The 18,843-nt window shown below is 36.7% G+C and overlaps 1 protein-coding gene across 1 annotated transcript in view; it reads right to left on the reverse strand.

Moving 5' to 3' along the window:
* kif4 (kinesin family member 4) overlaps window positions 1-18,843 on the reverse strand; it is a 121,893-nt gene that overhangs the window by 60,637 nt on the left and 42,413 nt on the right. The window contains exons 8-13 of the mRNA XM_084386917.1: window positions 17,535-17,654; window positions 12,741-12,916; window positions 12,557-12,618; window positions 8,765-8,897; window positions 8,339-8,397; window positions 8,156-8,261 (exon numbers count right to left, since the gene is read on the reverse strand). Of these exons, the coding sequence (XP_084243043.1) occupies window positions 8,156-8,261; window positions 8,339-8,397; window positions 8,765-8,897; window positions 12,557-12,618; window positions 12,741-12,916; window positions 17,535-17,654 (656 nt within the window). The remainder of the gene's footprint in view (window positions 1-8,155; window positions 8,262-8,338; window positions 8,398-8,764; window positions 8,898-12,556; window positions 12,619-12,740; window positions 12,917-17,534; window positions 17,655-18,843) is intronic.

Here is an 18,843-nt window from a genome sequence, read left to right on the forward strand (position 1 = left end):
CACACACACACACACACACACATACACATACACATACACATACACATACACATACACATACACATACACATACACATACACACTCACCTAAAGGATTATTAGGAACACCTGTTCAATTTCTCATTAATGCAATTATCTAATCAACCAATCACATGGCAGTTGCTTCAATGCATTTAGGGGTGTGGTCCTGGTCAAGACAATCTCCTGAACTCCAAACTGAATGTCAGAATGGGAAAGAAAGGTGATTTAAGCTATTCTGAGCGTGGCATGGTTGTTGGTGCCAGACGGGCCGGTCTGAGTATTTCACAGTCTGCTCAGTTACTGGGATTTTCACGCACAACCGTTTCTAGGGTTTACAAAGAATGGTGTGAAAAGGGAAAAACATCCAGTATGCGGCAGTCCTGTGTGCGAAAATGCCTTGTTGATGCTAGAGGTCAGAGGAGAATGGGCCGACTGATTCAAGCTGATAGAAGAGCAACTTTGACTGAAATAACCACTCGTTACAACCGAGGTATGCAGCAAAGCATTTGTGAAGCCACAACACGCACAACCTTGAGGCGGATGGGCTACAACAGCAGAAGACCCCACCAGGTACCACTCATCTCCACTACAAATAGGAAAAAGAGGCTACAATTTGCACGAGCTCACCAACAATTGGACAGTTGAAGACTGGAAAAATGTTGCCTGGTCTGATGAGTCTCGATTTCTGTTGAGACATTCAGATGGTAGAGTCAGAATTTGGCGTAAACAGAATGAGAACATGGATCCATCATGCCTTGTTACCACTGCAGGCTGGTGGTGGTGGTGTAATGGTGTGGGGGATGTTTTCTTGGCACACTTTAGGCCCCTTAGTGCCAATTGGGCATTGTTTAAATGCCACGGCCTACCTGAGCATTGTTTCTGACCATGTCCATCCCTTTATGACCACCATGTACCCATCCTCTGATGGCTACTTCCAGCAGGATAATGCACCATGTCACAAAGCTTGAATCATTTCAAATTGGTTTCTTGAACATGACAATGAGTTCACTGTACTAAAATGGCCCCCACAGTCACCGGATCTCAACCCAATAGAGCATCTTTGGGATGTGGTGGAACGGGAGCTTCGTGCCCTGGATGTGCATCCCACAAATCTCCATCAACTGCAAGATGCTATCCTATCAATATGGGCCAACATTTCTAAAGAATGCTTTCAGCACCTTGTTGAATCAATGCCACGTAGAATTAAGGCAGTTCTGAAGGCAAAAGGGGGTCAAACACAGTATTAGTATGGTGTTCCTAATAAACCTTTAGGTGAGTGTATATATATATATATATTAGAGATGTGACGGTGATAATATTCTCCCACCGGTTAATCGAATTGTGACAACACCGGTATTACCGGTTTCATCGTGGGGGTGGGGGGTGTTAGAGTGATGTAATTTTTTTTTTTACATGGCGTCAATTCATCATTCGTATTGAGTTTGATTGACATGCGATCTGACCAATCAAATTCCACCATTTTTGTGCGACAAAGCAGTCAGAAGAGTTATTGATTAACTTCGGTGGATTTGAACTTGGCTTTAACTGAGGCAATCTGTCACGACACATTAAAGAGCCAAAAAACGGTAGGCCTATTTTATTTTTGTTTGACTGACCAAATTTGAAAGTTAAGACTTTGTTTCATATTAAATATTACCTGCTCGGTCCTGTATTTCAGCGCGTTGTCAGTGTCCTCTATTTTTCACTGCTTGAGATCATGTTGAGAACAATAACGCCCGATTTGAGTGTATAGGGCGCGATTTCGGATTCAACCACAGTGTTTTGAATGGTGGGTTCGTTATTATTCGTTATTATTCATGAAAAACGCAACAACAAAACGGACATTTTGGCATAATTTGTGTGTGTTATGTTTTGTTCAAGGCCGAAAAGAGAACTCGATACTGACGCGCGTCTTTTCCGTGTGTGCGCACGTGTGTGTAATAGGCAGGACTTACAGCGCGGTCTCTTGTTTTGTCGCGCTTGAATGGTTGAGCGTGATCATATAACGCTAGTCAACTGGTGACCGAAAATACGGATACTGCGTAATTGCTTTAAAAAAAATGTTTGCGGTGCTGCGGTGGGCAAGTGATGAAACCGGTGTTGCGACTGAACACCGTGTAACACCGACAACACCGACTATCGTGCCAAGCCTAATATATATATATATATATATATATATATATATATATATATATATATATATATATATATATATATATATATATATATATATATATATATATATATATATATATATATAAATATATATATATAAATAAATATATAAATAAGAGCCCGATATTAGGCATTTTCCAAACTATCGGTATCGGCATTTGTAATGGCCGATAAATTAATATTTCAAAAATAAAATAAAAACGAACGAAACACCCTTCAACCATGTCATGAGTGTTGGCGTTGTATAGTTTGTCCACCAGAGGGCACTCTACACCGTCCCTGTTGGCAAAACTCGTGTATAAACGCACCACACATCCTGCAACCTGCTGATCCAGAGAGAGTCGGGCTCGGGCAGAGAGAACCAGTTATCCGCGAGTGAGATCATCGGTGAGGTGTGTTCATGGTAGGGGTGTACGATATGACGATTTTTGATCGTGGACGATTAAAATGTCTCCACGATCTGCTTTTGAAGAAATATCGTAGTATCGCGCATTCTGTCAGTTGCTATTCTGGCGCCCATCATACTGAACAATGCGACGTATATTCACATAAAATGTTAACGCAGCGGAAAGGGACACTGCAGTTCATAAAAGTTCATAATTTGCATGTGCTTTGATGCCTTGTCGGTTAAACATTTAATTCGCGTACTGATGCGCTGTTCTAACGTGTTTCTCAGCGCGTACATCATGTGAAGCTCACATGCACTAAAAGCCTGTCTACCAGCGCTGGACTAAGTTATCTTTCGAGTCTTATTGTGCTAATACTGTCAAATACACACAAGGTTTACATAAACAAAGTCGGTGATGTCTAAAGTGAAAGCAAACTTGAGAAAATTGAGAGAAAATCTGCTTGTCAAATGCAATATTAGACGCGTTGCGCGCAGCTCTTAAAGAGACAGTAGTAATAGTAAACACGTTGCAGACTGTCGTTCAGCCGCAGCATTAACGAGTCACATAATGGATTTAGATCGCTAAATAGTAGGTTTTAGAAGGCAGATGATTGAAAATGATTCTCTAATTTTCAATTCATTGACATGGTTTTGTGGAATATTGAATTTGTTTGGTATAGCTCTTTTACTTTAGTAATTATAATTTATTTACAGTACACAGACTGTTAAAACCAGCTTCAACTGGAAGTAAGTAAAAGTGTTAAATGTTTAAAACCAGACTGTTTTTTGATCATTAAAAAATATATACTTTTGATGTGCAATTGTTTAGTCATTGAGACTGTAATCTAAGGCTTTTTTTTAACATAATCACTTCTGGAAAATGGTTTATACAGCCCACATACATAGAACAGGCAGATATTTTGCTATTGAATGTTGTGTAAGTGCAGTTTATAGGAAATGGGTCTAATATCCAGTTTATTTTCAAAATCAAAATATCGGCTTATCGGCTCTTTTCGAGTTAATATCGGCCCCCAAAAATCCATATCGGTCGGGCTCTATTATATATATATATATATATATATATATATATACACATACATATACACATATATATATATATATATATATATATATATATATATGTGTGTGTGTGTGTGTATGTATATATGTATATACACATTATGGCAAGCCGTTCAGGAAATTATTATATTTATAATATGAAGTCTGAATATATAGAATGAAAGTCTGAATATAAATAGAATGAAAGATATAAAATGAAAGTCTGAATATATATAGAATGAAAGTCTGAATATATAGAATGAAAGTCTGAATATATATAGAATAAATGTCTGAATATATAAAATGAAAGTCTGAATATATATATAGAATGAATGTCTGAATATATAGAATGAAAGTCTGAATATATATAGAATGAATGTCTGAATATATAGAATGAAAGTCTGAATATATATAGAATAAATGTCTGAATATATAGAATGAAAGTCTGAATATATATAGAATGAATGTCTGAATATATAAAATGAAAGTCTGAATATATATATATAGAATGAATGTCTGAATATATAGAATGAAAGTCTGAATATATATAGAATGAATGTCTGAATATATAGAATGAAAGTCTGAATATATATACAGTGAGGAAAATAAGTATTTGAACACCCTGCTATTTTGCAAGTTCTCCCACTTGGAAATCATGGAGGGGTCTGAAATTGTCATCGTAGGTGCATGTCCACTGTGAGAGACATAATCTAAAAAAAAAAATCCAGAAATCACAATGTATGATTTTTTAACTATTTATTTGTATGATACAGTGGCAAATAAGTATTTGAACACCTGTCTATCAGCTAGAATTCTGACCCTCAAAGACCTGTTAGTCTGCCTTTAAAATGTCCACCTCCACTCCATTTATTATCCTAAATTAGATGCACCTGTTGGAGGTCGTTAGCTGCATAAAGACACCTGTCCACCCCATACAATCAGTAAGAATCCAACTACTAACGTGGCCAAGACCAAAGAGCTGTCCAAAGACACTAGAGACAAAATTGTACACCTTCACAAGGCTGGAAAGGGCTACAGGGAAATTGCCAAGCAGCTTGGTGAAAAAAGGTCCACTGTTGGAGCAATCATTAGAAAATGGAAGAAGCTAAACATGACTGTCAATCTCCCTCGGACTGGGGCTCCATGCAAGATCTCACCTCGTGGGGTCTCAATGATCCTAAGAAAGGTGAGAAATCAGCCCAGAACTACATGGGAGGAGCTGGGCAATGACCTGAAAAGAGCTGGGACCACCATTTCCAAGGTTACTGTCGGTAATACACTAAGACGTCATGGTTTGAAATCATGCATGGCACGGAAGGTTCCCCTGCTTAAACCAGCACATGTCAAGGCCCGTCTTAAGTTTGCCAATGACCATTTGGATGATCCAGAGGAGTCATGGGAGAAAGTCATGTGGTCAGATGAGACCAAAATAGAACTTTTTGGTCATAATTCCACTAAACGTGTTTGGAGGAAGAAGAATGATGAGTACCATCCCAAGAACACCATCCCTACTGTGAAGCATGGGGGTGGTAGCATCATGCTTTTGGGGTGTTTTTCTGCACATGGGACAGGGCGACTGCACTGTATTAAGGAGAGGATGACCGGGGCCATGTATTGCAAGATTTTGGGGAACAACCTCCTTCCCTCAGTTAGAGCATTGAAGATGGGTTGAGGCTGGGTCTTCCAACATGACAATGACCCGAAGCACACAGCCAGGATAACCAAGGAGTGGCTCTGTAAGAAGCATATCAAGGTTCTGGCCTAGCCAGTCTCCAGACCTAAACCCAATAGAGAATCTTTGGAGGGAGCTCAAACTCCGTGTTTCTCAGCGACAGCCCAGAAACCTGACTGATCTAGAGAAGATCTGTGTGGAGGAGTGGGCCAAAATCCCTCCTGCAGTGTGTGCAAACCTGGTGAAAAACTACAGGAAACGTTTGACCTCTGTAATTGCAAACAAAGGCTACTGTACCAAATATTAACATTGATTTTCTCAGGTGTTCAAATACTTATTTGCAGCTGTATCATACAAATAAATAGTTAAAAAATCATACATTGTGATGTCTGGATTTTTTTTTTTTGATTATGTCTCTCATAGTGGACATGCACCTACGATGACAATTTCAGACCCCTCCATGATTTCTAAGTGGGAGAACTTGCAAAATAGCAGGGTGTTCAAATACTTATTTTCCTCACTGTATATAGAATGAAAGTCTGATTATATATAGAATGAAAGTCTGAATATATAGAATGAAAGTCTGAAAATATAGAATGAAAGTCTGAATATATAGAAAATGTCTGAATATATATAGAATGAATGTCTGAATATATAAAATGAATGTCTGAATATATAAAATGAAAGTCTGAATATATATAGAATGAATGTCTGAATATATAGAATGAAAGTCTGATTATATATATAGAATGAAAGTCTAAAAATATAGAATGAAAGTCTGAATATATATAGAATGAAAGTCTAAATTTATGTGAAAGTGTGAATATGTGAAAAGAAAGTGTACATTTGACAATTCTCACTGAATAATGTGTAGCTTGTTTTAGTCTTTAGAATTGTGATTCATTTAAAAATGTCATTCCCTGAAATTTTCCAATACTTTGGTGAGCTACAAGACTTTTTTGCAACAGTTGGTCATACTCCAAACAACAAACAATTTGGAGTCTACATCACGTCATCTCGAGGATCATATTTCCATTCTTGCAACATTCTTAGCGCTTATGGGCAGTCATGTTCAACAAAATGTTGCTGAAAGAACATTATGCATCATTCTCGAAGGAATTTATGAATCTTATGAATTCTCCGCATTCGCTCTTCCGTGATGAAATAGCGAATTCATTTCTTCATCAGTAGAACGATGTTGAGTACGGTTGCCAGTATTTTGGCCCGTACACGCATTCGCCAGGGTGTTAATTAGATGATCGTTACTTAAAATTGCTGCTACTAAATTTCGTGCGGACTCGCACATTGTTCAAAATATGTATAAAAAAATAGTAGATGAATAACACAAGATGGCGCTGATAACATCAGATTTTCATTCCATATATTCAGACATTCGTTTTATATATTCAGACTTTCATTCTATATATATATATTTTTTTTTTCAGACTTTCATTCTATATCTATTCAGACTTTCATTCTATATATATTCAGACTTTCATTATATATATATATATATTCAGACTTTCATTCCATATGTTCAGACATTCTTTTTATATATTCAGACTTTCATTTTATATATTCAGACATTCATTCTATATATATATTCAGACTTTCATTTTATATATATTCAGACTTTCATTCCATATATATTCAGACATTTGTTTTATATATTCAGACATTCATTCTATATAATATATATATATATATATATATATATATATATATATATGTATATGTATATGTATATGTATATGTATATGTATATAAATAAATATATATAAAATCAGACTTTCATTTTATATATTCAGACTTCATATTATAAATATAATTATTTCCTGAACGGCTTGCCATAACACATATACATACATACATATACACACACATACACATATATATACACACATATATATATATATGGGGTGCACGATATATCGGCTGCCGATATAATATCGGCCGATATGGTACGAGTGTTTTAAATCTTCTGTGATCTAATTTGGCTTCAGATTTAAAAAAAATCAGACACAATGCACTATGATAGTCTATATAGATTAGCATTACATTATAAATATAATCTATTATTATGAAAATACCTGGCATGGCTTGAAAAACACAGGTAACTCAAATATCATTGCAAACATGTTGTCTTCAAAACGTCTGTATCTGCATGTTACAGCGCGATCTCTTGTTAGCTTTGTGTGTATCAGTGACGTCCTGGAATGTCACATGATCATGGCTCTTCTTCATGTTCCATATATGGACTATTATTGTGCATATAGCGCCCTCAGGCTGCTGGTATGAATTGAAAACACAGTATCAGAGTACCAAACGCTCATAAAGATTACATCGACGCATTTGGGTATAAATTCAATAAATATTATTCCTGTCTATAGAAATATGATGTAAATCTATGAGAATCTATCAATATTTCTCCAAATCTGCACAGTTTTGAGCTAAAGCCCTGAGGGACGTTGTTTTGTGTATCGCTGTCATGACGACAGCAGGGAGTTTTTTTATGAATGAAAGCGGCTGACGCGCATAATTCATATTAAAGGTATCGACTCATTTTTTCATTTCATAACTCCTGACACAAATTAAGACATAACTGTCACTATGAGTTTCTCAGAATACAATAGTGGTCAAATACTGAAACTTGAGTATTATATCTTTTTAATTATGTATAGTTTGTCAAGGTATAACATTAAATGATCTGATAGTAACTTTGAATTAAATAAATAAAAAACGCTTCAGTGCGCGGGCGCACTGGCAACGGTTAACAGGTTAAAGAAAACAATATATTCTCCACTAAGTTTCCACCACAACGGTAAAATTCTGGTCAATACCTGCAGATCTAAGATGAGCTGTTGAAGGTTCTGGATCACCTCCATATTCTCCTTCAGTTCCTGGTCTTCCAGAGTCTCGACCACTTTCTTAAGGTCCACCTTACACCTGAAATTAGAGACATTCAAATTACTGAAATTTTTTAACCTCACTGGTTCACAGATCGGCAAGACATTGATACTTACGCTGAGTGCTGCCTCAACTCCTCAAGCTTGCTTTGCAGTTTCTCATTTGTCTGCTCCGTCTGAAAGAACAATTAAATTATTAAATTAATGCACAAAATTTGAAGATGAATGGTTAACAGTAAAGTAAGGCAAAATTTGCCAAACCTTCCTGGATCAACATGCCAGTGGTAGATACACTGAGAAAATGTGCTGGCCATAAATGTTTTGCATGTCATTAATCTATTTAGTAATTTCCCCCTTTTTTATTTTACAAGTAAACTGTGCAGGACATTGGTCGTTCTCAGCATTAAACATTAAGTTCTGTTAAGATGCAACCTGTCAAAAAAAGTGATATCCACTGTAATTTTATCACACCGCAATTTGTTGCTGTGCTGCATGAATAAAATTAACATTCTCTGAACTACTCAGCTAAATTATGATCCTCACCATGATGATCCTTTCAAACATAAGAGCAGTTTGTCCCACTGCCTCACTCAGCTCTCGACTTAGCTTGCTGTTTTCATCTTGCAGACAGCGATTCTGCTCCAGGATCTTTGACACATTCCCTGCTGGCTCAGACCTACAAATCAAACTCATCTTTAGATTTAGATATAATAATTAACACTCAAAAACTGAGCACATAAAGCACTTTTTATATTTAATGACAATTGCTTCTACTTCAATACTTATGCTTAAATGTAAGCGATGAAGCTGTATCTGTCATAAAAACATGTTGAATGATAAAGACTTCATTAAGCAAAAAAATTATATATAATATGATTCTTGTAACTAACGACATATGGACATTAAATACTTTCCTGCTTACAAGCCGTTTTACTAATGTATTTCTACTGTTAAAACAGTGATTTAGATATTACATAAGACATAATATATTTTAGTAAGTAATATCATTGTAATGTACCTTCTGATGTTCATACATATTTATTTTGTGCTGCAACTAGTAGTAAAGTGGAACAGATGATTGGCTTGTGTGATGTGGCCTGAACTGAGGTGGCTACAGCAATCTGTCAGGCCACATTAAAGAGCGTCAAAACGACATTTCAATTTGAATGCTGAGAGTTACGTTCCTTAAAAGTAACAAGACAAAGCTTATTGCAATTATTGGAATAATTGGATGAGAGGTGCACTACAAATAATGGTTAGAGAAATTGTATTCACAAGTCAACAGAAAACAGCACAGGCTAAAAAGATCTTGGGATTTAAAAATCAATATTGATTAAAATCGATTCATTAATATTGGTAAACCCAGACCTAGAAGAAACATTTGCATAATTAGAAATGTGATATTTCAACTGCCTTGTGCAATTTAAATATTTGCATTCATATTATCTGATTGTTAATCAAGATATCTAAAAATGAATAGAAATTTAAAGGGGTAGCTGATTATGATTTAGTTAGTGTGTAATGTTGCTGTTTGAGCATAAACATCTGCAAAGTTACAACACTCAAAGTTCATAGCAAAGGGAGATATTTTATTGTAAAGAAATAGCTTTTTAAGAACTACAACAAACGGCTGGTAGAGACATTTTTCCCGGGTTAGTGACATCACAAACCCAAACATTTACATAAACCCCGTCCCCGGGAATGCGATTGACAGATTATCATGACAGAATATGCTAATCAATGACTAGAAGATAACTACACATAAGCTACCTAAATTCATCAACTAACCATTCACAAATGTCCTGTTGCATTCTACATGTTGTCACTTCTTCTTGAGTCTCTCCATCATTGACTCCGGTTTGAACATAAAAGGCTAGAAGTTTTAGAAATTTTCAGAGCATGTCTGTGTGAGATAAAAGGACATAAGCTGTTGTAGCTCCACCCTCTGTGCCGGGAGCAGCAGCTCATTTGCATTTAAAGGGACAAACACAAAAACGTCAAGTATTGTCAAACAAAACGGAGGCTAGCTCGACCCCCCTCCTCATCCCGTCCCCCATTCTTCTCTTCACTGTTCACGTGAGCACCACGATATGAGTGTTATGCTGACGCAGGAGCCGGCCAATACTGAGCCGGTGTTCTGACGTAGAACATTGAAGCACTGCACTGCGTTTTTAACATTAACAAAGGTCTTACAGGTTTGGAACGATTAATGAAAAAGTTATTAATGACAATAACTAATGACAGAATTTTCTTTTTTGGGTGAACTAACCCTTTAACTGTATTTTCATCTACTTTATCAAGTGATTCCTGACATCTCCATGCATTTTCGAAGCCATGACGAGAAGCCTAGCCTGACTACGTCAGACTTTGTACTTCCGCTCATTTCAGTTCGCTTCTGTACTCAGTCTGAGATGGCGACCTATCTCCCAGTTTTCCTCCGGCCTCAAAACAGCCGGCCAATCAACGAACAGAGGGCGGGCTGAGAGCCGTGACGTAGACGCTGATTGTACCGTGGATGCGTAGATTTACTTCACATAATCTGCAAAAGTCGTTCACAGCCATGTTCACTCCGGTATTTCGCTCGATGGTTTTGTTTTCGCATCATACATGTGTTTACAGTGGAAGTTCGATGCGGCTGAGCCGGCGCATAACACACGTCATAACCAAACGTTATGTGATTGGCTTACAGTTAACCAATGATTTTAAACTTCAGAGTACTTGTGCACATCCCTACTGCATATAATCTTCACTGTATACATTAAACAAAGATTAATCCTTAGTTACAAAAGTTATTCAGTCAAGAGCAGTGAGTGATTTCTTTGTCTTTTGTGGTTTGATAAAAAAAAAAAAAAAAAAAACAGCAGCAGGAATATTAGGCTGCTGTCAGTTTAAGACCTAATGCATGGATCCTAGTAGACCTAATGCCCCCTAATAGTAGACTAAATGATAGTTGACGAGAAGAGGCATGGTCGACTAAATATTAATCAGTCCGTTAGTTGCAGAACAAAAAAACTCCACAGGAAATGCCACAGAAAAAGGTGACGTGCGACCCCAAACATGACATATAACATGCAAGTAGAAGCCTAACGTTAGCCACTTTACATGGCTGCGCATATCCAAGTGCTCATGTGGAAGCTAAATTAGTACCGCACTCACAGCAAGACACTTAACTTAAATGCTACCTCCACATCATCGGCAATTTAATCATGCCATTATGATTAAATTGCCTATATGATTAACAATCCCACCATCCGTCCCAGCACTACCAAATCAGGTGCTGGTGCCACCATCTGTAGAACTTATTGGCACCGGTGCCACTGCTCTCAAATGTTAGTCTGGAGCCCTAGACAATATATCACAACAAAAAGTGGTTATCGTGACAGGCCTATGCATAGCTGCAGTGGTAGACCGCTTCAATTATACTAAATGTGACCCTAAGTCTTGTATCATAGCAGAGGCAGAGAGAGAGAGAGAGAGAGAGAGAGAGAGAGAGAGAGAGAGAGAGAGAGAGAGAGAGAGAGAGAGAGAGAGAGAGAGAGAGAGAGAGAGAGAGAGAGAGAGAGAGAGAGAGAGAGAGAGAGAGAGAGAGAGAGAGAGAGAGAGAGAGAGAGAGAGAAAGAGAAAGAGAAAGAGAGAGAGAAAGAGAGAGAGAGAGAGAGAGAAAGAGAGAAAAGAGTCACTTGCTTTGTTGTGAAATCACAGAAACTTTTTAAATTACTGAGTTGATCTGATAATCTGTGTGGATTCATTTATTCTTTTAACCAACATGCTATTGTAAATAAATGGCGGAAAAAATATGGATGGAACATGATTTTTTTTAAATATATAATTATATATTCATATTTTTTTTCTATAAATTCAGAAGGTATGTTTTAGAGGAAGCAACAATTTTGATCCACTTAGTGTCTGACAGATGTTTGACTGTGCACCTGTGTAGTGGTGCACATTTGTGACCGTCCTGCGAAGATCGAGATCTCTGCAATTTATAGGCTCTGATGCCCATACACTTAAGGCAGAAAATTAAAAAAAAAAAAAAATAAACACAAACGTAATAGAAGACCCTTAACTAAACCCTCTTACAAGACTGCCAAATAAAAATGAAAAGTCAGTAATGCTTCACAATAATTCCATTAGGTAACGTTTAATACATTCACTAACATTAACAATGAGCAATTGATTTGTTACAGTATTTATTAATCTTGGTTACCATTAGTTAATAAAAATAAAAAATGATCAAATTAAGAATAATGAATACTTTATAAGTTTATGAAGTTAACTAATTTTAACAAATGGAACTTTACTGTAAAGTGTTACCCAAAAAATCTTAGGCCATACCCAGTCAGCACAGATGCAACACCACCACGGGCATGTAGCAGCATCACCTGAAGATCTTGCACCTGTGTTTAAAAAAAGAAAGATAGAAATTAGAATTACCTACATAATTCACTCAGCATTCAATTTAATTTTAAATAACTTGTCATGTAACAGCTGTCCTTTGAAAACACACAAGACAAAGTACCTGCTGTTTGAGTCGCTTCATTTCTAGTGCGCGTGGGTCAACATTGAGAACAGGCTTATTCTTGATTTTACGGGCACGGTCCGCATAACGCAACGTGTTGATGGTCTCCTCAATGTTGGAGTCTGCTGGACTGACACATGCAATCATCAAGGTATGGCTGTTTCCTCCGAGGGAGTCTGGGGAAAAGGTTTGAGAAGCATTTCTTGACCAACTAGCCCAAAATAAAAACAAAAAACTGTTATGTTGCTAGATGTTATAATGTTAGGCAGTGGGTGCATCTCAATCAGCTCCTTAGCTCGTGAATCAGTATATCGTGTTCACGAACTCGAGCACTGGTAAGGACAGTAAAGGACGCTGGCTCATTTCACATTGGGACACTGATGACTATTTCAGTCGACATGACGATGTCCTCATTGTACAACATCACTACTGGTACTTATAAACAACAGCAGAGCTAATGTTATGATGACATTATTTGTAATGATATTTAAAGTGCATTATGATAAATTTTTTTACTTGTTACATATACATGAAACATTTCAGCCATAAATAAATTATAAATGTTAGCTGGATTGTTAATTACCCGTCTAGCAATTTATGTTTATGCCGAAATATAATAAAATATTGGTTGTATTTTTAAAAACTTCTATCGCATGTTATGTGTAGTGAGTTGGCTCACGTGGTTTACGTTTAGTGCTTTAGAACTTCAGTTAAAGCAGTGGTTCTCAATCAGGGGGTTCACAAGAGGATCTTAGTGATCCTCCAGGGGGACTGCGAGAACTTAATTAAATATATTAATATAATTCATCTTTTTTTTGTTAAAAAAATTAACAAAAGCACCACCTCTCTCGTACGTATTCTGCGATTTGTTTTGGAGTAGCCCACACCGTTTCATTGCGCTGTGTGAAATACAGACTATTGGTGGCTAAAAACACCCAACCACTCAATGAACACTCAATGAACGCAAACTAAATCTCTCAGTTGGATAAAGAAAACCAGTGTCGCTAAAAAAAAAGTTTCAAAGGATGACAAATGTAATGAAAGTAAAGATGATTACAGTGACATACAGGAGTCATACATTAGGCATGCACGAATCCGTTATTATTGATGTGCAAACAAACGGTATATGTGCGCTCTTGGCTCACTGATCACTATAATAGTAATTCTGCATGAACACTGTTGAACATATTCATGTAGTTTAAATGATTGTACTGTGAGTGTTTTATAATGGATGCTTGCCGAAGAAGCGTGTTTTGGAGAAGTTTGTGAGGATCCATGGTGTTTATGTACACAGGCATCAGACAATCCAAACATGGACACGATTGCTTGTTCTGACAGTGGAAATGTTTACTGATGACATCGACCTGCCTTCAGATCGCTGAGTTTCCACACATTCAGGATGTTTTTATTTTTTATTTGTATTTTGGTGTTTAATAATTCTGAATGAATCAATATAGTAGCTGTATACAGTCCTTTGGCATCTCCCTGTGGTCTTGTTTGGTATGGCAGGTTGACTTGTGCTTATTTGTTTAAGTTACTGTATAACTGACAAGAGCAAGTGCTTTTAAGTTGTAAAAAATTGTCTGCACTGACATTTTTGCAAAGTATGTTTGAAAAAAAGAACACTGAAGGTTTAAAGGGTTAGTTCACCCAAAAATGAAAATTCTGTCAGTAATTACTCACCCTCATGTTGTTCCAACCCCGTAAGACTTGTTCATCTTCGGAGCCTCTGAGTGAGTTCACGTAGTGTAACAGCGCAGCGCTTCTGGGTTGTACGTCAGAACGTAGGCTCACTATTGAAACGCTGCGCTGTTACATTAAGTGAACACACTCAGAGGCCCACACAGAAGAAAATGAATAGTTGAATAAAGTAGTTATTTTTGTTTGTTTTTTGCACACAAAAAGTATTCTCGTCACTTGATAAACTTAAGGTTGAGCCACTGTAGTCACTTGGACTATTTTAACAATGTCTTTACTAGCTTTTCTGGGATGGCAGATATGAATTACCTAGCAGCCTTTGAAGGAGTGAGCCAGCTCTCAGATTTCATCAAAAATATCTTAATTTGTTAGAAAGACAAAATAAAAAAAGTCCAGGGTGCTCAAGGAGTTCAATAAAAAGTGTTTGAAGGTGCTCTTTGGGGTCGGGAATTCAAATAAATGTAGGAAAGAGAAGATCCAAGGCACTCTTCTTCAAAACTATTTAAAAAGCCTTTATTTAACCCTCTGAGGTCGAAAAACGCGCGGGCGCGTTTTGCTGGATTTTCTTTACATTGTAGCACTTTAAACTTAAATTACTCCGTCATTTATGGTCATACAGAAAAAAGAAATATAAAAAAAGAATCTGTGATATTTCTACTTTTGTATGTGTCCACTTACAATCAAATCAAAACATTGTGCTTTTGAAAAATAAAGAAAATAAACAGGGTGTGCGTTCTGCCTCTCCGTCGCGGTGAACCTTTTTTTCTTGAGCACGTCTATAAACTGAAACAAAACTCAGCGAATACTTGTCACACATTTATGAGCCATATACCTTTATAAACATTTAAGTGTGTACTTTTAAATGATCGGATTCAAACTGAAAACAAATATTCTCTGTTTAAGTAATTTGTATAAAACCAACAAGATGTCCAGCTTCTCAAACGCTTCCTAATTAGTTTTAATTTGACCACGCCTACGAGCGCAAAAGATATTCACATGCAAATCTCCACATGGAACGCGAACGCGCTCATTACCTCAAAAACAAAACACTTCATCAATCTCTGCTTTTCGTCGAGTTTGAAAGACATGCTGTGAGCTTACATTGGCTTTACCCCAGAAGAACGCGATTTGAAGACAAGAAAGATAAGGTAAGAAATTCTTACGTATTAGTTTTTTTATTGTTGCATAAATTTCACATTGCAGTTGAACTGTTGCTAGATATATGGTGAATATTATAATATTTAGACCCTGTTTACTGTTACTGTGTTTGTGGATATCTGCTCAAACGTAGATATGTATATGGTAACCATAATGTTTTATATTTGAGCGCGATCGCGTTTGAATGTATCATATTTTGGAAAAGCAAAACGCTCCAAACGGCTTCATGTTTTCTATTATCTCATTTCATATCATCATAACGAATGGAAACATTTGAAGTAACATGATAATCAATATATTTTTCTCTAGCTTAGTTGTTACTGAAATATTTGGAAGATTTATATAGGCTGCTATATTGTTATTATTTTATGCAGCACTGCGCATAGCCTATGCCTACAAGGCACAACAAACCTGGTGTTCATTATATAATATATTGTTGGAAACATTTGTGTGAGTGTGTGTGTATTCTGTGAATTTTAAAAAGCAATTTTAACCAGAAAAATCTAAAATGTATTCCCAAAATCGTGCAGGCCTTTCTCTTGATATCAGTATGTTCACTTTTTTTTTTTTTTTCAGGGCCCAGATGCCACTGAGTCCTGCTGACTTCAACATTCACAGTACATGTCTCTGTACATGAACATGGTAAAGTGAAAATCAAACACCTTGTACATGAACATGGTAAAGTGAAAATCAAACACCTTGGAAATGAAAGGTAAGTACAATGTTTTTAGGAATGGCACAAAGGTCTCTTTCTTTGGATCATTATCAATAAGTGCTTTTTTGTTGTGTATCTTTGGATTATGTTGTGTTGTAAATAAATCCAAACAATCTAAAAGCCATTCTTTTTTAAATCTCCTCATTCTTTGTGCAAGGTTGCTCAGAATGATGGGCCCTGATAATCTCCTAATAGGGCCATTAGGGAGTGTCTTTGTCTTTCTCAGGTGTGGAAAGCTTACATATTAATGAGGTGATCCGCCCCTCCCGCATAAAGCTTTATCACACAAAACACGTCGTAAAAATTTTAAATCAATATTTTGTCTTATCTGAATGAGCAGTCAGGGTGATTTTCACATAGTTTTTGAGCAAATATTCTAGGCTACGTCATACAATTTTCAAAAGTCTTGTGAAGAAATAATCAGTATGAGTTTCATGGCCTTATTTCAGTGAGATTTTTTTTTTGTATTTTCACAAACCACGCATAAATGTCATTATCTCAAAACTACAAACTTTTACACACATGCTGCTGATATATTATTGTAGCAGAGTTTGTGCTGAATACAGTGTAATTAGACTTTAGCCATGAAAATGTCACAAGTAACAGAAATAAGCACAAATGTCAGAGCATGTCAGAACACCTCCAGGGCCCAGAAAACAGCTCAGACCCCAGAGGGTTAACTGGCTATATCATGGTAGAAAATTTAAAAGACATGGGGGGAAAAAAGCAACCCACGCATAGCGGCACAAAAAGCCTTCTTCAGGGTGTGCTTTCCAACCAAACAATTTCCTCTTTTATGTGTGCTAATTAGAAACACCTGAGTGACATAATACATGCACATACAGAGAAAGTCCACTAGGTGGCTACATTGCAAATTGAATCCAAAGAAAAAAACTATTTTTTTTAATTAGCACACATAAAAGAAGAAATTGTTTGGTTGGAAAGCACACCCTGAAGAAGGCTTTGTGCCGCTACGCGTGGGTTGCTTCCCCCACCCCATGTCTTTTAAATTTTCTACCATGATATAGCCAGTTAAATAAAGGCTTTTTAAATAAAAATAATAAAATAAACATTTAAAAAAGTACGACCAAATCGTGTGCTGGTGCGACCAACTGAGAAAGTTAATCGCACCAGTGCGACCAGTGGGAAGAATGAGTCTAGAGCCCTGGTGTAGTAAAAAAGTGATTTGATGAACAACTGTTTATGGACTAAATGAATCTTACCCTGTAAGAGGCGCGTCAGTTTGGAGTCCCTGTATGGCACAAAGGTCCCCTTCTTGCTTTCATCACCGAGTGCACTGATCACATTCCCCAGAGACAGCAAACCACGGTTAATGCTGATTCCTGTGAGACAAATGTTATCAAGAATGTGTTTAAGGAATAGTTCCTCCAAAAGCTAAAATTCTGTCATTTACTCACAGTCATGTTATTCCAAACCCATGAATGACTTTCATGGAACACAAAAGTAGAAATTTTGGAGAATATCCTGACCACAGTTTAACATCATGCAAATAAAAATAAAAACACCACCAATAATGCATGCAAGAAAGTAGTTAGATGTGTGACTCCATTGCATTTTTGTAACATTTCATGAGTTCATTTGCCCATTTAGGTAATCTTTAAGCTATTTAGGGATGGGACGATTACCGGTTTCACTATAAACCACGAAAAAATGTACTGACGGTTCGTAATATCGTTTAAAGTTTAATTAATCATTAAAACCGTGTTTGATTATCGCGATTTTAGATCCTGTTCAGCCAGCAACAGTCTCACGCAGGCGCAGCGCGCAATGTTTTTTTTTTTTTATTCAAGGAGGAATTGGCTCTGGAGATTGTTCAGCCTTTTAAAAGAACCAATTCTGAGGTGTGGTCATATTTTGGCTTTAACAAAAGTCCTGAGGGAAAATTAATCGAGGATGGTCACCCTGTCTGCACAAAATGCACAAGAAAAAGTCGCTGCAATAGGGGGAAACTTCAGATCTGCCGAGTTGTCTTGTGTGACCATCACCGACTGTTGTATAGCGAACGCAAGGCAAGTTAACTTTGACCTCAATACCAAAACTACGTCTGGGAAATAATTGGGCACAAAATGTTATTTTAAGTTGAACTATTTTATATCAATCACTTGAAATAAACGTGAAGCTTCCGTGAAGAAAAGTTCGCAGCAAGTGGCTTAGTCAAAGACGAACGAACAAGTTCAAACAAGACTATTAAGAGTGACATTTAAGGGATAATAATTTATATTCATTATACACTTATTACACCGATTTTTTTTACCACATAATTACGGGGACATTGAATTGAGATTAATTTTTTAAATCTTACCTGTTTATACATCCATTATGTACAGCGTACAAAACAATCGTTCAGACAAGATGATCACAACAGTATCATCAAACTCTGTAAACAATAAATCAACTTATTTTTTTTATTTAATTAATTTTTTTTTTTTTTTTTTCTCGCGCGCGCCTGCGCCTTTGAGTTCATAAAAAGCCCAGGTGAGTAAGAATCAGTCAACAAACACGGTGAGTAAT

The sequence above is a fragment of the Rutilus rutilus genome (assembly GCF_951802725.1).
Source record: "Rutilus rutilus genome assembly, chromosome: 18".
Classification (NCBI taxonomy): Eukaryota; Metazoa; Chordata; class Actinopteri; order Cypriniformes; family Leuciscidae; genus Rutilus; species Rutilus rutilus.